This window comes from Lineus longissimus, chromosome 12 (assembly GCF_910592395.1).
Source record: "Lineus longissimus chromosome 12, tnLinLong1.2, whole genome shotgun sequence".
NCBI classification, from domain to species: domain Eukaryota; kingdom Metazoa; phylum Nemertea; class Pilidiophora; order Heteronemertea; family Lineidae; genus Lineus; species Lineus longissimus.
Window position 1 is genome coordinate 12,554,036 of NC_088319.1, and position 23,993 is coordinate 12,578,028.

The following is a 23,993-nucleotide window of genomic DNA, read 5'->3' on the forward strand; positions in this document are numbered from 1 at the left end:
TGAACAACTCATGTCAGGCTATGGATTTTAGAGACCAAGGTACTTCAAAATATTGTTATTGTTTCGATAAAGTGTATTTGACATGTTTAGAATGTAACATTTCCATTGATATATCCCAACCTTTCCCATCAAATTTTTATATCCAACAATCATGTTTTTTCCACAAGAAAGTGGCACTCTGACTCATATTTCTGGTGATTTCCCAGAGAAAATGCAAAAATTGAGTAAAGCGTCACTTAAACTTCATCTGAAACTTCAAAGTCCAAAGTCTTCTGAAATACTTACTTTGCCAGAAATGGACAAAGCATGACCAAGAACGAACAAAAGAAAAAGCAAAGGTGATCATAATAACACCACATAGTGAATATGAAAATAAAGTTCCTGCAGAAATAGTTGACGATAACTGAATATACATGTACTGACTTTAGACACAATAATATTCAATGCAGTTGCCGCTATTTTAGTTCGTCACCTCACTCCTAGGTGGCGGAACCTCCTTCCTTCAGTCGTGCCACCTATAGGGCAACTCATGAACTGATATCTTTCTGTAAATACAGAAAGATATCAGGCCGGCGAGTTATGAACTGAGTTATTAAGGTCCCACGGCCACAGATGTGATAGTCTGGGATTATTATTATGCCATGTAGCAACTGGGCCCATTGTTTTCGCAAACAAATAATATTAGAGATTGCAGCTGATACAATATGAACGTTACCATGGAAACAAGCACAATTTCAACAACTCGCTAGGAAAATATCATAATCAATAATATTCAGAAATGCACTTAATATAAGGGGTACAATATGTCTACAGGAGCATTGAAATATGATTTTGCAGGGAATTGGTGAAATGTATTTATTATTAATATGTAAAATCTTTTTGGGAACGAGGACAGATTTGAAGTTCCTAATTTGATTGATCCAACAGCCAAAGCCCTCACTGATAGCAAGTAATCCATACTTGCTGATAGTGATACTACACAAATGGGCTAGGGTAACTCAGCTGCACTCCGAGCACGAGGCACTGACTTAGACTGTCACTCAGAGGGAGGGGGGGGGGGATGCTATCATCTCACGACCACTGGACTTGGGCAGGAAGGACCAGAGCACAGGCATGTGAATTAAGCTCAATAGACCCCCCTAGCCCTCCCCAATCGACTGACAAATGTACAAGTACTGTCTAATTCGTAAAACAAATATCATTATTATCATCATCATAAATCATAATCATTCTACATCTCTGTACTGGGGTGTTTTTGGACGATTTGGGTGAGGGGGGCATAGATCGAGGGGGGGGGGCTATTCAGCTCTCATTTTCATGTGCCCGTGCTCAGAGTTGAATAGGCCTTTCTAAACATACATTCTGTAATTCACAAAAACAAAATTAAGGCTAAACTTAAGGCCCATAACCAAGGTTTAAATGAGAAATGCAGAAAACAGTTAAAAAAACCATCCAAACCTAACCCAGTTACTTCAACCAGTTACCATGGTAACTTCATTCAATATCACTATCACTCTGTGGAGTATCATAATACAGTACTTTTAACACATGTTCTGCTATGCAAATAAGAGAACAAAAACAGTCAACGCAATGCTATATGAGTATAAATACATTCAGTTATTCACATACTCTATAAACCCTATCGTTCATCAGCTCACAAACTCCAAATTCTCCCAAGTGACACTTTGTTAAAAGTTAAGTGACGAATCGAAACATATCAGAATGACCCAAATTCCGACGCTAATAAAAGTGCTATGTTAGAATGTATATAAAATATATACGACAGCACGTAACAACTCACAAGGGTACGCTATCAAAAACGCCGTTTAAACGGTGTAATTTGGTGCCAGAACACCAAATAACCGGCATTTACATTTTTGGGACAAAAGTGTATTTTTCGACAGAAAACTTGTTAAGTCTCTGCGCTCGACCTGTGCTAAGTTCAAACGCCTATATTTCAGTCAATACTGCATCAAAATCGTTAGCAATTGTATCAAAAGATAACTTATATATTGACGAAGGCATTTAATTTGGTGATAAGATAGGAAATCGACAATAGAGAAAGAAAAGTCGAGAAAAAGAGGAGTTTTACCTTCAGCTGTCTGCACGGTCTTCGCTTTAGTTAGCAAGTCTCGCTCAATCTCGTTCTCGACGAGATGGGATCGTGTGGTTTTTGCGGACCTGCAAAGCTGCGTTCTACTTCGTCAATTAACCTCTTTAACCTTAGTTCTTGCACCTGTCTTCGTCTAAAATCTTCTTATAGCGATTTGAGTTAATGTTTTAATGTAGATTGGTTCAGAAACATAAAAACGAAGACAAACTTTTTGGACCATTTCCTAGGCAACGGACGCCATATTGTAAACAGTTGTGACGGGCACCTGCCAGTGCATGTTGATGTGTATACATTTTTGTTGATTTCGGCTATTTCTGATCAGTTTAAATTCCTCAAAATGTCTGATCAAGAGGAAGAAACCTTCGAAGGTGGTGAGGAAGAGGAAGTAGGTGACGAGGGAGGTGCAGAGGAAGAGGACGCACAGGCTGAAGAGGAGGAAAATCCTGAGGAGGGAGATGAGGAAGAAAAAGAGGAAAAAGAAGAGGGAGAAGAGGAGGAAGAGGAGGCATGTTTATGTTGTTGGTCCTGTTGATAAAGTTATTGTGTTATATTTTCTGCTTTCTAGTGAGCATTGATTATCAATCAGCTTAGAGATTTAGCTTCAGCCATGACCGTTGGGAGCTGCAACATGTACGATCGATAGGCTGTCGTTCATCATGGCTGTCACACATGCACAGTGACAGGGTCAGTGCCACTGTAGGCCTAGGCTATGTTGTCTGCCGTGTTTCATCTTCAAGTTCAACTGCATACCCGATAGGCTGTCATGTCACTCTTTTCAGAGTTTAACTTTACATACAGGCCTATCTGTACGATTTACCTTCTGACACTGAACACTTTTACAGCGTCCACATGTGACACAGTCATGTCCACCTTTTCTAAATTTTTGATAACTTTTCTTTGTAGAAAATTCCAGAGATTCTTCTGTCAATGGAGATGATCAGAGACTGCATTTCACTTCTGTGTAAGATTGGAGATGGTTTAGCCCACGCCTATGTCAAACTTGATGTGAAAGATAGGTTGGTATCACAAATATTGATGATGTCATATACACGTACCTTGTATAAAAGCTAAGAAAGAGTCGCCGAGTAGCTGCTTGTCGATGACGCACCTCGCCACACGATTTAAATGGTGGCCTCCAGTCCATTTGCCAGTGTGGTCCTTTGGGGGAATGGCCAGCTAAACATAAATGGGCCCATAGCCATATGTGATCTGATATACAGAACTTTCTCTCACTGTGATAACACTAAAGAATAGCAGTGCAGCTCTTATCTAATAATTTTTAAGCGCCGCTGAGAGAGATTGAATTAGAAGTTGAAAACTGGGTGCAAAAATCTTTGAAATTATCTCTTATGATTTTGTTTCAGGGAAATCACTGATATCAAAATCTTGACCCAATTTATTCACCTCCGCTACATTGAGCTAACACGGAACAATCTCAAAGACATCAGTTCTCTGAACTGTTTGACGCATCTGTTGACCCTCAAAGCCGACCAGAATATGCTGACGAGCGCCAAACTCGACGAGTTGCCATATCTACAGTCGGCAAGTTTCAATCACAACCGAATTACATCGACGGAAGGGGTTAATCATCCGTTATTAGAGCAGCTTAGTATATCTTGTAAGTATAGGACGCTGTCGAGGGTCACTAAAATGTTTGGTTTCGTCCTTATTTAGTGGTTTTAAGGCTGAATGGTTTACAGCCGAAAGAGAAGTGCAAGTGTACACTTACCTAACTATAAGTTAAAATGCATTTGTGAACAAAAATGATTTTATCATGATATTTGCATACCATAAAAGAAATATCTTTCTCTGAAATAACCTAAAATTATCTAGAAATATTTCTGATTGTTCCTAACTCTCTTCCAGTCAATGACATCCATGAGGTTTCCGGCTTGGATCCCGTCCTATTAAGTCGTCTCCACACCCTAGAACTGCGAGGAAACAAATTGGAATCAACAGCAGGAATCACTTTACCAAATCTTAGAAACTTATTCTTGGTAAGAAATCTTCTTGCTACCTGTGTGTGCCTAAAACTTTTGAACCTACGACCCATGTATGCCGATGCATTCCACAAAACTAATTCACAAGTTTAAAAATAAAAGCAACTCCTAACTATTAAAAGCTACAACAGATATATGGAGACACTTACTCTGGATATTCTCCCTAGTACATGTACATTGTATCTTATCTTACAAATTCAATTCTAGCAAAACAGTGAATTCAAGTGTTTTTTCTGTAGAGCATGTTGCAATATGTTATGGATTCTTATAATTTCAAATTTAGCATATTTTGCTGTTCATCGATTTGGTGTCCCATCAAAATACGCATTCATACTTGAAGACTATTGATTGGCTCCGCCGCACATGTGCTGTTGCGATAATTATTCGAATAAATTTGTCGTTCACACATGTTTGTCATATAATGTTGAAATTTTAGGAGCACATCTCTTGAACATTGAAGTGGGTGATCGCCCAATGTTGTGTGCTGTGTGATTTTTCTTTAAAATTCTCACATTTGTTGATTTTTTGAAGTATCCAATTAGAATGAGCACGTTTTACTGCAGCTGTTGTGGGAATGTGGTTAACCCTCCAGAATTGATTTTTTCTGACGTAACTGATCTGCAGAATTTTAATTTTTCAATAGAATTGACATTGATCCATGAAATACTAAATTTATCCCAAAACATTGGACAGGGCTCCTATATTTCTTCCTATTTGTATACCACTTACCACTGTTTTATAATTTCAGGGACAAAATACCATCAAAAAAATTGAAGGTTTGCACGGTCTTGAACATTTGACAACCCTCCATCTCCGTGACAACCAGTTGGAAAATCTTGACGGTTTTACAGACGAGTTGAAAAATTTACAGTACATTAACCTGAGGTATGTATTAAAGGATGAGAAAATCTTATGCCTAGATTAAATTCCTCATCCCTAATATGAATTATTGTAGCTGCATATAAATCATTGTAACCAGCAGTTACAATAATTGGCCTTGAAGTTGAAAAACAAAACTAAAGATTTTCCATACTTTTATTGCTTGTGCTTTTTACAGTGCAAATGTAATATAACGATGATGCCAGTTTATTGGTGGATTATCACCTCTTGGGAGTGACAGCTGACGCCACAAGTCTGTTGATGTTAGATTTGTGAAATGAAATTTGATTGACTCAGGCCAACAGTGCATTAAATGGTACAAACAGCGACTCGAGTGATGTTGTGCCACGTATTGTTTAGAAAACAAACTACAGCTGTGGAGTGAAGTTTCCTATTTTTCGTGCTCCTCTGTAGGAGAGAGGAGAATGAATGTGGACGACTACAGAATGGCGTCACATTGGAAATTTCGACTCGATTTCAAGTCAACCGAGTCAAACTTCAGTACAAATCTGCCATTGGAGCCATCTTGGTGCTCAAAACAACTACTTTTGACCTCGATGGCATGTTATCTTAAATTTTTTGAACTTTTGCAGGGGAAATAACTTGACCGATATGAAGGAGACCAAGAAACTGCAGCCACTTCCCAAACTGCGGGCGTTGGTCCTAGCGGACAACCCCATCGCCGATGAGGATGACTACAGGATGGAGACGCTGATTGCGTTAAGGAAGCTGGAGCGACTCGACAAGGATGAGTACAATGATGATGAGAGACAGGAGGCAGAGGAGATTTACGAGCAGAGGAGGGCAGAGGAGTTAGCAGCAGAGGTAAAGCATCGCATAAACAAGCGATTTAAATCGCAGCCACCGCAGGCTGACACAATTGAAAACAGCCAGAGAGCTGTTTTTCAGTCACATGAGTTTGATTTGGAGGACTAACACCACTCTCCATATCACAATGTACCGGTTCTTCACAAACTGAAGAATGTTCCTATAACATTGGGTGTGGAAAACCGCTCTCCCACAGAATATGTTAGGGGCAGAAGTGCGATCACACCCCTTAAAAGGAAAAGCCTGTACCTACGATTATAGTTGCTTGTATGTTCGTCAAAAGGATCTCTCTAATTCTGTGTAACTTTCCTTTTTCAGGCACAGGAAGAGATAGCATCAGACACGGAAGAAATTGTGGAGTGATTAACGTATTAACTACCTCTGGATTATTCACAGTACTATACAGTGTGGTTCAAAATGAGGACTTTTTCCCCAAGAAAGCACTGGCAGGAGTCAGAAAAAATCTGAAAGCCAGCAAACTTCATCACAATTGAATAACCTGAAAGTCCATTCAGGCAGACTAAGACTGGCAATTACATAGTTGTTTTAAAAATCGTTTATCAACTCCTATGAAAAGTGACAATTTTCTGTGATAAATTGTGGAGAAGTCATCTTAATGTAAATATGAGTCAGATTTCCGTCCAATATTATAACTGTTTATCAAGGGATCTTGCAGTCTGTGAAAAAGGTTTAGTGAAGTGTTATCGAGTCTAACCAAAACTTCCTTTGAAATTATCTCCCGCGCCGGTCATGGAGTCAGTTTCTGAATGACCAAGATAAAACCTCCTTCGAAATGGTCTTTCATCTCAGACTCGACCTCTGAATGGTCAAGACATTTTCACTGATGCTGATGCCAGATTCGAACATTAATTCCCTGATTTATAAATGAATTTTGTAAATACTTCTTTACTACATTATTTTGAATAAAAGTACATTATAGAGAAATAGACTTGTCTTTTTCACAAGCCAGACCCAATAAAATTGCCCTCCATTCCCATGGAAGCCAACAATTTCACACTAGAAGACGGCACTGGAAGTTAAGAACCTTGATGAAGAAAATCATTCACAGATTTTCAGTGCTGAAGGTGAAGTCATTGTTATCGGACCAAGACGGTGAGAGAGGTGAGACAGACACAAGCAGACCAGATTGGACCTGGCAGCTCCACTGTCCTGTCCATGCGGTGAGAGAGATGAGACAGACACAACCAGACTGAATTGGACCTGGCTGCTCCGCTGTCCTGTCCATGCGGTGAGAGAGGTTAGACAGACACAAGCAGACCAGATTGGACCTGGCAGCTCCACTGTCCTGTCCATGCGGAGAGAGAGATGAGACAGACACAACCAGACTGAATTGGACCTGGCTGCTCCGCTGTCCTGTCAATCCGGTGAGAGAGATGAGACAGACACAACCAGACTGAATTGGACCTGGCTGCTCCGCTGTCCTGTCCATGCGGTGAGATAGATGAGACAGACACAACCAGACTGAATTGAACCTGGCTGCTCCGCTGTCCTGTCCATACGATGAGAGAGATGAGACAGACACAAGCAGACAAAATCTGACCTGGCAGCTCCACTGCCTGTGCATGCGGTGAGAGAGATGAGACAGACACAACAAGACTGAATTGGACCTGGCTGCTCCGCTGTCCTGTCCATGCGGTGAGAGAGATGAGACAGACACAACAAGACTGAATTGGACCTGGCTGCTCCGCTGTCCTGTCCATGCGGTGAGAGAGATGAGACAGACACAACCAGACTGAATTGGACCTGGCTGCTCCGCTGTCCTGTCCATGCGGTGAGAGAGATGAGACAGACACAACAAGACTGAATTGGACCTGGCTGCTCCGCTGTCCTGTCCATGCGGTGAGAGAGATGAGACAGACACAACCAGATCAAATCGGACCTGGCAGCTCCAGTGTCCTGTCCATGCGGTGAGAGAGATGAGACGGACACAACCAGATCAAATTGGACCTGGCTGCTCCGCTGTCCTGTCCATGCGGTGAGAGAGGTGAGACAGACACAACCAGACTGAATTGGACCTGGCTGCTCCGCTGTCCTGTCCATGCGGTGAGAGAGGTGAGACAGACATAACCAGATCAAATTGGACCTGGCAGATCCACTGTCCTGTCCATGCGGTGAGAGAGATGAGACAGACACAACCAGACTGAATTGGACCTGGCTGCTCCGCTGTCCTGTCCATGCGGTGAGAGAGGTGAGACAGACATAACCAGATCAAATTGGACCTGGCAGATCCACTGTCCTGTCCATGCGGTGAGAGAGATGAGACAGACACAACCAGACTGAATTGGACCTGGCTGCTCCGCTGTCCTGTCCATGCGGTGAGAGAGGTGAGACAGACACAACCAGACTGAATTGGACCTGGCTGCTCCGCTGTCCTGTCCATGCGGTGAGAGAGGTGAGACAGACACAACCAGGCTGAATTGGACCTGGCTGCTCCGCTGTCCTGTCCATGCGGTGAGAGAGGTGAGACAGACACAACCAGACTGAATTGGACCTGGCTGCTCCGCTGTCCTGTCCATGCGGTGAGAGAGGTGAGACAGACACAACCAGACTGAATTGGACCTGGCTGCTCCGCTGTCCTGTCCATGCGGTGAGAGAGGTGAGACAGACACAACCAGACTGAATTGGACCTGGCTGCTCCACCGTCCTGTCCATCCGGTGAGAGAGGTGAGACAGACACAAGCAGACCAAATCGGACATGGCAGTTCCACTGTCCTGTCCATGCGGTGAGAGAGATGAGACAGACACAACCATATCAAATTAGACCTGGCAGATCCACTGTCCTGTCCATGCGGAGAGATAGATGAGACAGACACAACCAGATCAAATTGGACCTGGTAGCTCCACTGTCCTGTCCATGCGGTGAGAGAGATGAGACACACACAAGCAGACCAGATTGGACCTGGCAGCTCCACTGCCCTGTCCATGCGGTGAGAGAGATGAGACACACACAACCAGACTGAATTGGACCTGGCTGCTCTGCCAAGTTGTCAACATGGTGAGGTCACCGGAAGCTTACGCCCCCAAAACTAGTTCATGACGAGTGAAATGCATTGGGGACAAATAGAGACTGCACGACCCTGTGAGAGAGGTCGGGTTTACAGGATGTCATCAGCTGGTTGGTCACTGTCACTAGTGTCGCTGGTTGTGACAGTTGACGGGCTAGATTTGTGTACATTCCCTTATGCGGTGTCTCAGAAAAAGTACCCAACACGCCACAGGGACGCTGCTGTTGCCCATTGGTTTTTGAAAGGCGTTATCACCCGGGAAAGACGTAGAATAGACCCTTCTGACGGTAGTACAAAGAACAACACTGATTGTGAAACTATCATTCTTTATTTGATATGTTTAGGACAAATTCAGATATTCAACGTCCTGATATATTGGTCAAATATCATGAAAAGGTTTTACAAAAAGATATACTAACAACAATCTGTACGTGGGAACCACATGTTGGAACAGGTGGCGCTACAGTTAGGTAGGATTTCTATTCCCGTGAAGTAGTAGGAAATGTCCCTCTGGCAACAAGTCCTTCCCTGTTGGTTGGTGTAGAGAGATTAATGCGCATAATATATTCATCAGTCCCCAGAACACTATATCTTAAGGTATTTAAAACTGTTACATGTACACTCATTCATCCTGGATTGTCCCTACTCTTTCGCGAAAACTCCCTACGGAATACTCTATCCTTGTTCATTTCTGTTACATCTATACATCCAGATTTATAGGCACTCTAGGTCCAGAGTTACTGTTCGTCACCATGGAGGACTAGTCACGATGCCGGTAGAAGTAGGACAGGTGGCTTGTATATATCGATGGGAGGATGCCGGATTCAGCCGCGGGAAGGGAGTCGGTCCATCCCTCTGAAGATGAGAGAAAATATATCGATATAAGGGTTATGGAGTGTTAGTTCAAAACTTATTCTAGCGCAACTGGGAGCAGACTTGCAGATTTGGGAGAATAGAAACAATTATTCAATCGTCATTTGTATTTGGTATGCCCCAACGATGAGTCTCCCTATCTAATATGTGAATTTGTTCTGCAGTACGTTATTTGCGTGGCCCAATGATTGTACACGGATTGCATTTATTAGCCTGATGAGTCTATCGAACAGACCATCACTAGACACCCGTGTTTCTCATTTGGCTAGCTGTTTCTTTTGCTTGCACGGCGAAATACCATTAACTGCATCAGGGGGACTTTTTCTCATTCTAGCAGAAGTTGTTTTCTATGTACGGATTCTACCTATTCCTACCGGTTTGAGCTGCTAGCCTAGGACTGCTGGGCACTGCCACTGGACTGCTGGGCACTGCCACGGAAGACTGACAACCATTCGTCCTCTCATATCTCGTGGATCGGACTCATTCTTGGACTAAGCCTCTGAAATTATTGGAGAGAACAAGGTTAAGGTGGGTTTCAGGGCAATGTTTATAAAAATCAAGATTTCCTTACCATACTTTCCAACAAGGCCAAAGTTTCAGTTAGCCAATCACAATCCAATTTTGAATAGAATTACCGAATCTTCCTTGGCAATAACATGCTGACCGCTTTTGGTATGCATCCTTCCCTTTAAATCACAAGAGGCGCTATGCTAGCAAACAATAGACTAGACTGATCGCCAACCGCTTCAAAGTATGTTGGATCAAACATCCCACAGGCATGGGTCACCCAGTAAAAAGTATCATCATGGTTACATTTGATATTGTTTGAATGATTTACTCACTGTATTCAATCTGCGATCATTTCGCAGTTGATTAATTAGTTACCACTGTATGCCTTAGAGAGGGCAGAATGGTACTGTTTAGACAAGAAGTATCTCCAACAGCCACAAGTATCTCTTCGAAAACATCACAGTAACACGTTCGACCCACGGAATCTGCAGCTGGCTGACGAGTAGGTTGGGAATTGTGTATGATCAGCTCTCTCAAAGACACCCGAAACAGGGATTAAAATATTGTGTTTATAAGTTACCATTGTATGCCTTGGAGGGGGCGGAATGGTACTGTTTAGACAAGAAGTCTCTCCAACAGCCTCATTGAATATTGGATCAACGGCACACAGGGCCTCCCAGAGATACCGTCAATGACGAAATATGACTGGGCCTTCTGTAAGATTAGTTTCTCCGCCAAACACGGGACTGAAGGATTAAAATCTTGTGTTTATAGGCTAACAAATGCAAACACTTTCAATGAACCCCCTACAAGAGACGAGTGGCTCTTCGTCTCCCCGACTTTGACACCCTACTACGAACATATCAATAGATCAGCCAGCGGTCCTTGGTGTCGCCGCGTGGGTTACGTCCAGTGAAATTGTTTGCAATTGTCAAGGAACCACGATCTGACATCCATAACCAGCGTATTCCCTATTCATGCCAGTTACAGTCGGGTGCGACACCACAGTCGGGATAGTGGAGCCAAATGAATGATTTTTTAAATTTAAAGCATTTTTGAAAAATCATATGACAAGGTTTGGAGGTCAAAAGCCTTCCAGTCATGCACATAAGTCCTGCCCTACTAAACTTACTTCGGAGGGAGACTCTCAGTGCTTTGACCACAGTGAAAGCTTCCCTTTGATACGACACCAATTACAATCCAAGTTTGAATAGAATTATCGAATCTACTTGCCTGGCAATAACATGCTGACCGCTTTTGGTCATGCCTCCTTACCTTTAAATCACAAGAGGCGCTATGCTTGCAAACAATAGACTAGAATGATCGCCAACCGCTTCAAAGTATGTTGGATCAAACATCCCACAGGCAAGGGTCACCCAGTAAAAAGTATCATCATGGTTACATTTGATATTGTTTGAATGATTAACTCACTGTATTCAATCTGCGATCATTTCGCAGTTGATTAATTAGTTACTACTGTATGCCTTAGAGAGGGCAGAATGGTACTGTTTAGACAAGAAGTCTCTCCAACTGCCTCAATGAATATTGGATCAACGGCACACAGGGCCTCCCAGAGATACCGTCAATGACGAAATATGACTGGGCCTTCTGTAAGATTAGTTTCTCCGCCAAACACGGGACTGAAGGATTAAAATCTTGTGTTTATAGGCTAACAAATGCAAACACTTTCAATGAACCCCCTACAAGAGACGAGTGGCTCTTCGTCTCCCCGACTTTGACACCCTACTACGAACATATCAATAGATCAGCCAGCGGTCCTTGGTGTCGCCGCGTGGGTTACGTCCAGTGAAATTGTTTGCAATTGTCAAGGAACCACGATCTGACATCCACAACCAGCGTATTCCCTATTCATGCCAGTTACAGTCGGGTGCTACACCACAGTCGGGATAGTGGAGCCAAATGAATGATTTTTTAAATTTAAAGCATTTTTGAAAAATCATATGACAAGGTTTGGAGGTCAAAAGCCTTCCAGTTATGCACATAAGTCCTGCCTTACCGTGAATTTGCGACTGAAATTTCTAACTGCGCAGTTCATTCTCGGCTCCACTGCATGACTTTTACAGCAATAAAAACCTGTTGAAACCAATTCAAACAATTATCAATCATAGATACTGGGCCCTACCTTCTGCTGCAGCTCTTTTAACTTGATTTCCGAAATGTTGAAGGGAATTTTACCTTTGAAATCGGAAAAAGTTTTTTAGCGATGTTCTGCGCAGTTCACTCACACGCCAACTGACTTGCGTTCAAATCAACCGAGACCGATCATAACAAAATACAATACATTTGTCGACACACCATCCGGGCACTATTCCTCTACCCCGCGAAAGACAGGCCGGCGGCTAAGCGCCAACTTGTATTGTTATGTCATTAGACCAATTGGATGGTATTGTCAAAGGTGGTCTGGGCCATTGCATAACATGCACATGAACGGAGCTTTATGGCCATAGAAATATATACACGTACAAGATTTCGCAAGCCTTACGAAGAGCTGCGAAGGGCAAAGTTTGTAAATGCATTTCATTGGCGATTTTCAAAAAATTTGCCGATTCCTCCTGTACAACATAGGACAAAAGATGATTTACGAGTGTCGCATTAATGAATTACCTTAGGACTAGATTACTCCATTGATCCTTGCACTTCGTATTTCGTCAGTCGTATAGCTGCCGAAACCTGCATATTGTCAAAATCACACACACTGACTTGAACTGACAATGACGTACATTGTGTATTTACCATTTCGGCCAAGGCCGTAGGCCTACGGTGTAGAGGAGGAAACCGTACTCATGGAAAACGTGCCCAGTCCTATTGTATTCTGACAGATTATGATATGGTTCTATCTGTGGAGGCCATTCCCGCCAAAGCTAAGAGAATCCTTCGCTCCCCGGACATTCTATCCAGGCCGACATTTTAAACTTCTACACCGTCACCGCAAGAAGTGTCTGTTGCACACCAGAAACAAACAACTCGGAATTCAACTCTTGGATGTTTATTTCATGAAAGAAACTACTTGATATTTACAGCATGCATCGTCAATGTCAAAGTGACTGACAGCCTCTATACAAATGTAGTTGTAGATGGCGTAAGTGGAAATAGTTGATTGTCTGATGCAGCTCAGAACCGCCCGCTCAAAGGAGTAGGTGGCTAATCAACAGCGTTCCATACTGTCAGCTGCCCAGTCACCACCTTCCACAACACAGTCATAGTTTCATCACCAAATTCTACTCATGAAACAGGAGAAGAACAAATAAATTGAAGGGATAATCCGCTCACTCCTGACACTTAAGTTTGATCTCATTGTCATTACATGCAAGGCCTGTTTACAATCTATCGTCATCTTCTTTCAAATAATAATGTTGTGACAACTGGACCTAACGATGATTCTCCTGCCGAACAAATGCCGGCCGATCAAACACCTTTAATATTATGTACAGCAACTGACAACACAGTGATGAAGTCAGCAGTAGTTCTTGCTACCCTTCTAACAAATCTACTATTAAACTACAATGTATATACAAACGTAGGCAGTGGAATATAGCTCTACAGCTCACCAAATATATTATATTTATAGTTTCATCACCAAATTCTACTCATGAAACAGGAGAAGAACAAATAAATTGAAGGGATAATCCGCTTACTCCTTTAATATTATGTACAGCAACAGACAACACAGTGATGAAATCAGCAGTATAGTTCTTGCTACCCTTCTAACAAATCTACTATATACAAACATAGGCAGTGGAATATAGCTCTACACCTCACCAAATATATTATATGACAAATACAGGTATATCATATGATTTAATGCATATAGTAGGCCTATACGATTTAGGAGGCAAAATAGTTCAGGGTCTTTAAGACGTGAAACGGCAAATGTTTGGTCACCCATTAAGTTTGATCTCATTGTCATTACATGCAAGGCCTGTTTACAATCTATCGTCATCTTCTTTCAAATAATAATGTTGTGACAACTGGACCTAACGATGATTCTCCTGCCGAACAAATGCCGGCCGATCAAACACAAAAAAGATCACCAACAGTCTTTCACCTTTACATATCGCCACGTTCCTTTTATTGTATTAGCAATTCTTTAAAGTTATACTGGTACAATCTATAGGTGGGCTGGGGTAAAGACGAAATTATTTACAAATCTTGGTCAATTAAAGCACCAGCTTCGATGGGCGATGCTTATATATACCTGGGGCATGCCACAAAAATGAAGCCTGCATCTGCCATAGTATTAGAGATATCAAAAGCGAAATCATGGCGGCCATCTTGAAATCCAAGATGGCGGCCATTTTACGAAATTTTCAATGGGTCCATTGGATTCATCATACCCGAAAACCTGGGGTATGCTACAAAAATGAAGCCTGTATCTGCCATAGTATTAGATACATTTTTAAAAAACCGTAATTATGGCGGCCATCTTGAAATCCAAGATGGCGGAAATTTTACGGAATTTTCAGTGGGTCCACTGGATTCGTCACACCCAAAAACCTAGGGTATGCCACAAAAATCAAGTGTGTCTCACCCTTAGTATTTGAGATATTCAAGAAAAACGCAAACATGGCGGCCATCTTGAAATCCAATATGGTGGCCATTTTATGAAATTTTCGTTGGTTCCATTCGATTCGTCATACCTGAAAACCTAGGGTAAGTCCTGAAATTATACCTCTACCTGCAATAGTGTCAGAGATATTCAGGGAGAAAGCCCAAAATATGGCGGCCATTTTGAAATTCAAGATGGCTGCCACTAGGGGGTGTTTCACGTTGGGGTCTTAATCGATTAGTGATCCTTAGGGGTCCAGTCACTTATATGCCAAATTTCATTTCTCCATCGATAACCAGTATGTATATATGGGGTGACAAATAATTATAGGCCCTCATGGTGGCGGCCATCTTGGAATCCAGTATGGCGGCCATATTACGGCATTTTCATTGGTTCCGTTGAATTCGTCATACCTGAAAACCTAGGATAAGCCGTCAAAATTATACCCGTACGTGCAATAGATTCCGAAATATTGCAGGAAATGGGCCAAAAATGGCGGCCATATTGGATTCCAAGATGGCGACCGCTAGGAGGCGTAAAAAATTAGGGTCTTAATCGATAACTGATCCCTAGGGGCCTGCCAAATTTCATGCTTTCCCCTTCTTGCCTTTTTGGGAGCTCAGCAGCTGGACTAATTGGGCTAATTTAGGAGCCTTGGCACTGCCTCTGTTCAGGGTGTTTTTCAGGGAGCTGGGATGGACCTTCTTCGCCAGCGTTGGCTCTGCCCTTGGAGGTGATTTTCTCCAAGGAATATTTCTCCTCCAAGGCGGGATGAGCGTTTTTGCGTGCCACTACGGTTTAGGCGCCCAACAGTGTTTATTGGCCTCGTGACTCCGACTTTGGCCCGAGGTGGAGTCCATGAAAGCTACTCATGTTTCTCACTTGATAAGATCTTTAGTCTACCCTGGCATAGACACCAGACACATCGGGAGCCTCGGTTATATGTCTCATTCAAAAGATTGTGGTAGACCAAAGATGGCAGGGATTTTTTGGATCGTACAGCCTTACTCTAGAGGGATTTGGGAAAATTCAAGAGGGCCAGACAACTGTGCTGAAATTGGAATCTGGTTAGGGCTTTTTTCATAAAGGGACACTGGACAGGTACCACCTTTTCCCCTCATGCACCAGTTCCAAGGTAAAACTAGGCTGCCTGAACAACCATCAACAGAAACGAAAATAATAAATCTTTTATGAAAACCTTTATTCGAATTGTGGACATATAATTTCGAATTGTGCTTCTGTGTACAGTATATAAATGCATCGCATAACCTTTTTAACTGAAACCAAATCCAAGATTTGCTACATAAGGAGCCTGTCTCCTTGCAAGTTAGAACTTGAGGCTGAACACAGGTACTCATGCAGACACGCCTTTCGATGTTCCCCCATATGAAAGCCAAGCGTGCCTTCAGGTAAGTTAGAACTTGAGGCTGAACCCTGGTCCGCATGCAGACACGCCTTTTGATGTTCCCCCCATATGAAACCCAAGCCCGCCTCCTTGCATTTCTTCTTCCTAGAAAAGAAAAAATACTTTGTTTGTCAATCATTCTAAAAATTGTCATTGTCACACAAGAGCCATAAAATCCTACTAAGTGAAATATTTCTGAGGTACGCAAAACAGGTATTATTTTTAGAGCTATGCTGTTTTAGCTCATTCCGATGCAGCCAGTCAGTTAGCGGCCAGCTAGTTAATAAATATTGGGCACAAACTGCCTTCTCTTCCCTATTATGAGGAAAAAACAACTCTACAACATTGTTAAATACGTTGTTTCAGTTCTTTGTTATCTTTTTCAAGAATCCAACTGCCATCTTGCCTGGCTCCTGACTTTACAGATAGGAGTTTCGAAGTAAACAATGTCTCAGACCCCCCCCCCCCCATACACTTTACGCCCAATACTCACCAATAACTTTGAGTAGGCTTTCCCGCCCGATGGAGGTTTAGGACTGTTGCCATGTTTCCTGGGTGCCTGTTCACTCTTGGCTGGCCATGTTGGGAACATGTGCGGCTGGACAGGGAGGGGCGCCTCCTTGAAGTAATCATGTTTAAGGGCTTCTTCTCCTGTAACTCTTTTGGCAGGATTGTACGTAAGAAATCTGAAAAACAGAGTGATTCTTTTGAGAAATGTTCATAAAAAAACCGATTTTCACTAAAGGGGCTGGGTGCTTAAGGACCTTGGATTGTGAATGGCCTCAAAGGGAAAGAAAGCTGATGAAAATCTCTCGACCAACCTGTTTAATAGATCCCACCCGAGATCGGAGAAAAACGAGCCAAACTTGTTCCTCAGTTGATTGTATGGATACTCTGTGAAGGAGCATTTCTTCATCCCAGGCAGCTCGCCGACTCCTGGCCAGATTCGCTCATTGGGGGTGCCGAGGTCCTGAAACAGTAACACATGCTAAGCTAAGAACTGTGCAGACATATTTGCATCCTCTCTGACCAGATTGGCTTGGGCTTTCAATTCCTCCAAGGCTAGCCTGGAACTTGGCTGCACAAATGAAAGAAACTTTCCCCTTTAAATGTGTTTTCTGGATGTTAAAACCAACAAATTTGTTCCTGAACACCTTAGATGGGTACGCTGTTCGAGATCAGACTTCAAAGGGTTAAGCTTACCTTGAATATCCGGTTCAGTTGGTCGATTTCTGACTTCCCAGGGAACAGTGGCTTCATCAGGAGGAACTCGGCAAAAATACATCCGACGGACCACAAGTCAATGGGACAGGAATATTCCTGGAAAAAATCAATGAAATAGTCATTCTTAAACCTGAAAATATGGACTCACCGCACAGTGAAATTTGACGATAGGGGCCTCTTCACTTTTTTCGCATGAGAAAAGAGTAAAGAACCCCCCCATTGCCAAATGAAAAGTGAGTGATTTTGAGAACTTTTCGTAACAGATGGTGTTCCCTAAATAACTTACCTTTGTACCCAAGAGGAGTTCTGGTGCTCGGTACCAAAGCGTCACGACAACTGGTGTGTACTGCTTCAGCGGTGACCCGTACTCCCGCGCCAGGCCAAAGTCGCCCACTTTTAGGATACCCTTGTGACTGAGGAGAAGGTTGGATGTCTTGAGGTCACGATGGAGGATCCAGTTGTCATGGAGATGGACCACTGCGCTGAGTAGCTGTGCCATGAGCGTTTTCACTTCACCTGGAAAATTTTAAAACATGATTTTAGTAAAGAGCAGTACGTCACGAGACAGACAAGCCAAATACCTTCAAGTTCAATGCAAAAACATTGCATCTCCACCCTCTGTATTCTTTCAATTATGAGGTAAGGGTGTGTGTCAATCTGCGGGCGAGTCCAAAGCCGGTTGTACCATCATACGGTGACCGGGCTTTCTCTCTCGCAGCCCCACAGCTCTGGAATGCTATACCCGAGCGACTGAGATTGTGCGACAACCTTAGCTCATTCAGAGTCCTTCTGAAAACCCACCTCTTTCGGGAGGCCTTTGGATGAGTTGGGGTTTTCCATTGTAAAGTGCATTGAGCGGACAATTGTCTGGATACTGCCCTATATAAGCATCATTATATATATATTTTATACTCACCAACTAAGAAGGGATTCTTCATTGTCTCGATCAGCGACTTGAGATCATGTTCAACGTAGTCCATGACGATGTAAATCTTATCCATGTTGCTACCAACGACTATTTCCCGTACTGTCACAATGTTTATATGCTGCGCTTTCAGTAACGTGTTGATTTCCCGTAACGATGTGATCGGGAACCCTTCCTTTTCCTTCTCCATTTTCAGTCTCTTTAAAGCGACGATTTCATCTGGAACGAAAATGAGGAGGGCTTTGAACCAAGACCAATTCAAATACAGTAACCGAGTCCATGGAGGCTGCCAAAATCTTACATTTACCCTGTACGTCAGCTGGCAGGGTAAAAAACCATTTGAAAAGTTGACGGCAATGACACTTTTGCCTACTCAAGCCTATGTCTATAACCAACCTGGCTGTCATCTCTTGTTCCTCCCTTGATCCAAAGAACCATAGCCACGTCTGAAATTTGACAAGTCAGAACAGTCCTTACTTGTTTTTTTATCCTTCGCCCTGTACACCACACCGTATGTGCCTTCTTCTATCCGATTCAAGCAGTTGAACTCGTCCACGTTCCGGCAGCCTTCGATGGCCGGCAGATAGACTGGTAGTTCCTCCTTTAGCTCGACTGGTGACGCTGGCGGGGTCTCCTCGATATATTCATGCTCTGATTCTTCCATCGGAGGTAACCTGACGTCTTCTGCCTCATCATCACTTTCATTTTCAAACTTCGATTTGATGTGATGCTGTGGAGCTGAAAGTGAAATCCAAATTTTTGTTGAGTTTGGATTCTTCACACAGTTTCAATTAAGGAACATACAAAACAATATTGAATAATTTCAGATCCTTCATTTCCATATTTCTAATCTCACTATTCCAATTTTCAAGGAACACTAATGGTTGTTGTAATAGGAAACACACAGTAGTGGATCCAGAAATTTCTGAAAGGTTGGACACCAAATACGCCTTTCCTGGCATCTGAGAGCTAAACTTAATTAGAAGCAGGGGAGGTATTTGCTCTTTGGGGAGAGGCGCCCTGAAAAATCATTGCTCTCCGCCTAATAAGGGGCCTTAAGGTTAGTGAATTGAACCTACCATGACTTTTATCTTCCTCTTCCCCATGGTCTTCAGCGCCTGAACTTTCACTTCCCGATGCTGGAACAGACAACACTTGCTTATAAATCCTGGCACAAACCAGAAAATTCTTCTTCTTGAGCTTAGAAATTACCTTAGTGTTCAAGTTTCTGAATTTCAGGGTCCAGGAAAAGATTTGACAGTAAGCAGTAGTTTGCGTCTGCACTGTCAGTAAGCTCTCAGCCATTGACATTTTTTTGCAAGATGACAAATTTTTGAATAGTCTTACGAGAATTTGATCGATGTGAATTTGGAGCTGGTGACCGAACAAAGAAGGCAAATTTGAGGATTTGCGCAAACCTCCCTCCCATGCTATTACCTGAAGTCGCGGTATCACCTGAGTCGCTGGCAGACTCTTCGCTCTCCTCACTTTCAGACGCCGACTCCTCACTCACGCTATGCTCAGGACTTTCTTCCACCTCCGATGGCTCCATCTCAACTTCTTCCAAGTACTCCTCGTGGGCCTCGTCACTGTCAGGTGGGGGGCTCTCAATGGGCTCTGGAGGGAAGGAGGCTCTCTCTGGTGAAGAAGAAAGATATTCAGGGTTCAGTCATCATTCTCTTGGGCGTGTTGTAAAGGCACCAACTTCAAGAGCAATCGAGATATCATTTTCATCGAATTTTGGTCTTACTTTGTTGTTTTGCAAACTTCAGTCCTGACGGCCATAATAGCCCATTGGAATGGCTTCGGACTTGGGATTTTTTAAGTTTGGGAATGGGCATTTTCGTGTTGAATACAAAACCGCTTACAAACCTTCAGGCGTCCTCTGCTGTTTGCGTCTTTTCTCGGGTCGTTCCCGCATCTGTGGACTCCGACTCCTATGTTGTTCTTGAGGACGACGCTTTTCCATTTCTCGGCGTCTCTGTTCTTCTCGCCATGTCGCTTCTAGCTGGCGTTGTCGGCGCTCTTCTTCTTTTTGTCTCTCCGCCCGCAGGTGGCGCTCTCGACGCTTTTGGCGCTCTACTTCCTCAAGTCTCTCCCTAAAACAAAGTTGATATGAGTTAGTTTCATGCATAATAACTGCAAGACGGCATTGTGTATAATTCCATTTCCATTTTCTTGGACCACCAGCATTAACGAAGGCCCACCACTTTAATGCGAGGGACCATCCCCATACCTTTCTATGCGCGACTGCTCACGCCTTCGAGCCTCCTTGGCGAGTTTGCTCACATCTCTCTCGCGAAGTCTCTCTTGTTCCTTGAGCATCATCTCCCGCTCTTTCTCTTGGCGTACACGCTCCTTGTTCCTTTCCTTCTCCCGATGACCATCTGCAATGGAAAACGAATATACGTGCAGGACTTTCCAACTTCTATAAGGAACCAGGAGGCACCAGAAAACTGCAGGCTGCTGACCCCAGCAGTTTTGTGCCAAAATATTTCTTTCTTCATACCTTTTGTGTGTTTTTGACTTCTGTAGCTATCTGGCTACACACTTTGTAAATTAAAGCAACGTAAGGTGTTTGAAGAGACGAAAAAGGGACAGAAGTCAGCAAGTTTGGGATGACCCCTCCACCAAATCTGCTATTTTCTCACCCGATTTATATCTGTCGCCTCTCTTGTCATCACGATCACGTCTCCTCTCCTCCTTGTGATGCTTCATTTTATGTTTCTTTTCTTTCTTAGCGTGCGGTGGTGGGGGTTTGATTGTCAAAGAATCATCCTCTCCACTATCAAAGTCTGTTGCTCTTTTCTTCGTGCTCTGCATCACGCTACTGGCCACCTCAACGACACGAACGTCAGGGCTGGGGTCTAGCTCACCGTGCTCTAGAGAGCTGTGGTTGGACAAAGCAGAATCCGACATCGAATGATACACGACAACATCTGAAACAGACGTCCGACATTGAGACGAGATAAACAGATATACGTTTGTAGTCCCAGGACAGGAGCAGGAGGCAGGACAAATGCAGTGAAAATGACAGATGTACAGATGAAATACAAATGCTTCTAAGTTAACTAGGCCAACAAAGCAATTCCCAGCAATCTTCACACAACAGGGCTTTTCACAATATGCCGTCCGATAAACGACAACCTATGTATACTCTGTCTTAGAATAGAAATGATACGTTCTTTGCGCCGCACAAAAACTGATTTCATGAACTTACATATAATTACGAGTGATAAACATTAAGATCTGTATCATCCCTGTATTACACTCAACAAATGTTGAGCTTCAAATATATATATAAACCACTTATTGCAACAGAAATAGTGTGTTTTGTTCGTTTTTATTTTCCAAAAATATAAAAATTGACACCTGACGATCAAATGATGAACTAAACAAAGGGAAATTCTGGCGAAAAACTGAAAGCTCAATGAAAATATGGAGCGCAGAAGTGGTAAAATATAAAAATGGACACCTGGCGATCAAATGATAAACTAAACAAAGAGAAATTCTGGAGAAAAACTGAAAGCTCAATGAAAATAAGGAGCGCAGAAGTGGTAATAATCCAGTTTTGCATGGAAGACCACTCGATTTCGATGTCTAAGCAAAGAAAGCAGAGAGGGGGCAAACAACGACCCGTTCCTATTGTATCTCAGTCTTCAAGTGCTGAAGTGAGTTACTGTGGATGAAAATTGGTGTTGGTAATCCAAGTCCACATTTGTAGGAAGTAGAGGAACCCCAAACTAGGCCTATTTAATTATCATTTATGTGGCTGCTTGTGCTCAATCGGAATGTGTCTTCTATTTTTAGGTTTCCCAGGATGACTTTGAGAGAGAGCTTTACTGGTGCATACAGCAGATCCAGCTTCGCCTTGCAAATAAACATGTTGATGCAAAACAAGGTTTGTTTTAAAAAAAACCCATCTTTTTACTTTCATGGATCATGTGAGCTGGGAGCCTGAGTTGTATGTGGCACCGCATGGTGGCAAGCTGGTATATTATTCCGAGGCCTGGTAAAAGCGAACACCCAAGTTGTCCCTTTAAACCCAAGTGGAGAACAATGGGCGGAGAAAATACCATTACACAAAATAATCATTATGATTCTATTCCCAACAGCTGCTGAGAGCGTCCGCATCTTGAAGATCTTGAAAAATCCCAATGGACCGCTTGTAAAGAAACGACAGGTGATGAGAAGTACGTTTGGAGACTACAGAGCCAAGATGAAGGAGGAAGAGAAAAAGTTTGGGATACGTAAGTTTAACTGGGATCTGAAATTTCCGATTTTAGGCAGATTTTAGACTTTTCAAAAGACCGAGGTTCCACTAAATGCTTCTTCTGAAAATTCAGAAATTTTTCACCAAAAAATATATCCCAGCCTTTTTTGCCTTAGCCCATTGGCATCCTTTGTTTAGGAATGAAATGAAGCTGCAATGATACCTTTTACAATAATTGTCGTTGCAGAGTTCAGATTTTGTCATTCTAATTTCTAATAACCAATGGGCTGTCTATTATTCATATCTTATTCTTTTCAGATAAAAAGGCAAGTGTCAAAACAGTATCGGATCGACAAAAACAACGATGCACGTTCATCAAAAAGGCAACAAAACCACAACAGGAAATAAAAGAGCCACACTCTGTGGCTGAGATAGAACCAGGGTTCACATTCAAAGCATCTCAGGAAGATTTCAATTTTGGATTTGATGCTTCGGATTCTGGGGAGGGAGACCTGTGTCCGAAAGAATCCTCAACCCAGATTTCTCATCAGGATTCTGGCGTTGGAAAAGGAACTTCTTACAATGGCAGTGTTCAAGAGTTCAAGTTTAACTTTCCTGTTGGCGATAAAGACAATGAACAGTCTAGTGCAGATACGTCTGGGATGGATTGTCCAATTCATGCCGTCCGCGGACATGATGTGACTTGTGACGGTGACCAATCAGTTGCTGGTCTGAGCAAAGGTGTTAACGCCATGTCTATGATCAGTGAAACTGGACCCAAACCGCAAAAAGACGTTTTGAATGACAATGCACCTTTTAGCTGGAAGACATCACCTGAAAGCTTTTCATTTCATTTCAAAATAGATGACGATTCTTGAATAAAGCCGATTTTTTGTACTTTTCGATATTGCGTCTAGGTTCTTCCAACTTCATGATCTCAAATTTCCTGTGCAGTGGGGAACTCTGTACTTAGTCACCATCTGGGAGAGAAGATTCCTAATCCCATCCCTGTGCATATTCTTCCCATTCAATAAGCTGCACTAAAATGGCTCTTATTGATACTATGCAGTTGGATGGTCTGCCCAACCCTTGGCCGAGCAATTTTACCTGGGAGCGGAGTTGGTGTATTGTCCCGTCTTAGCCCCACTTGTGGCAAAGCCTGAGGTCTAACTGTCCAAGACGGGATGTTAGAACTAAAGTGGTCCCATCCCAGCCTTCTGTCCTTATGAGTGGATATTTGGTAAAAACTCTCCTGAGAAACTTGGGGTTTCCTCAAGGTAGGGTGGTACCCTTGATATTCAAGAAGTTTTGCCTGTGTGCAACACAGGGCTGGGTGGCCCTGGCCCTATAGAAACCCTATGGGAAATTCTGGAGCAAGGTAGGGTGGCTTCCAAGGTAGGGTGTAAGCTGCCAAGGGAGGGTGGGACACC

General features: G+C 42.9%; 3 protein-coding genes and 1 long non-coding RNA gene across 4 annotated transcripts; 2 read left to right on the forward strand and 2 right to left on the reverse strand.

The window, feature by feature from the left end:
• Positions 1–2,177: 2,177 nt before the first annotated feature.
• On the forward strand, positions 2,178–6,363 carry LOC135496711 (leucine-rich repeat-containing protein 23-like). Its single transcript, XM_064786183.1, has 7 exons — positions 2,178–2,618; positions 3,017–3,129; positions 3,478–3,731; positions 3,980–4,110; positions 4,862–4,998; positions 5,586–5,817; positions 6,139–6,363. Exons 1-7 carry the CDS (start codon positions 2,451–2,453, stop codon positions 6,181–6,183), a joined length of 1,080 nt encoding a protein of 359 aa, XP_064642253.1. The 5' UTR covers positions 2,178–2,450; the 3' UTR covers positions 6,184–6,363.
• A 2,827-nt stretch (positions 6,364–9,190) lies between these two features.
• On the reverse strand, positions 9,191–12,487 carry LOC135497255 (uncharacterized). The gene is made up of 3 exons (XR_010448786.1): positions 12,373–12,487; positions 10,094–10,218; positions 9,191–9,701 (listed from the first exon to the last, which is right to left on the reverse strand). It is a non-coding gene; the product is annotated as an uncharacterized LOC135497255 (long non-coding RNA).
• A 3,499-nt stretch (positions 12,488–15,986) lies between these two features.
• On the reverse strand, positions 15,987–21,729 carry LOC135496659 (cyclin-dependent kinase 11B-like). Its single transcript, XM_064786100.1, has 13 exons — positions 21,571–21,729; positions 21,002–21,289; positions 20,587–20,737; positions 20,223–20,449; positions 19,788–19,988; positions 19,430–19,489; positions 18,828–19,088; positions 18,342–18,569; positions 17,712–17,941; positions 17,405–17,521; positions 17,023–17,171; positions 16,695–16,887; positions 15,987–16,306 (listed from the first exon to the last, which is right to left on the reverse strand). The coding sequence occupies exons 2-13, from the start codon at positions 21,267–21,269 to the stop codon at positions 16,211–16,213; spliced, it is 2,181 nt and encodes a 726-aa protein (XP_064642170.1). The 5' UTR covers positions 21,270–21,289; positions 21,571–21,729; the 3' UTR covers positions 15,987–16,210.
• A 183-nt stretch (positions 21,730–21,912) lies between these two features.
• LOC135497204 (UPF0488 protein CG14286-like) lies at positions 21,913–23,446 on the forward strand. The gene is made up of 4 exons (XM_064786949.1): positions 21,913–22,021; positions 22,161–22,251; positions 22,466–22,600; positions 22,882–23,446. Exons 1-4 carry the CDS (start codon positions 21,926–21,928, stop codon positions 23,439–23,441), a joined length of 882 nt encoding a protein of 293 aa, XP_064643019.1. The 5' UTR covers positions 21,913–21,925; the 3' UTR covers positions 23,442–23,446.
• The last annotated feature ends 547 nt before the right edge of the window (positions 23,447–23,993 follow it).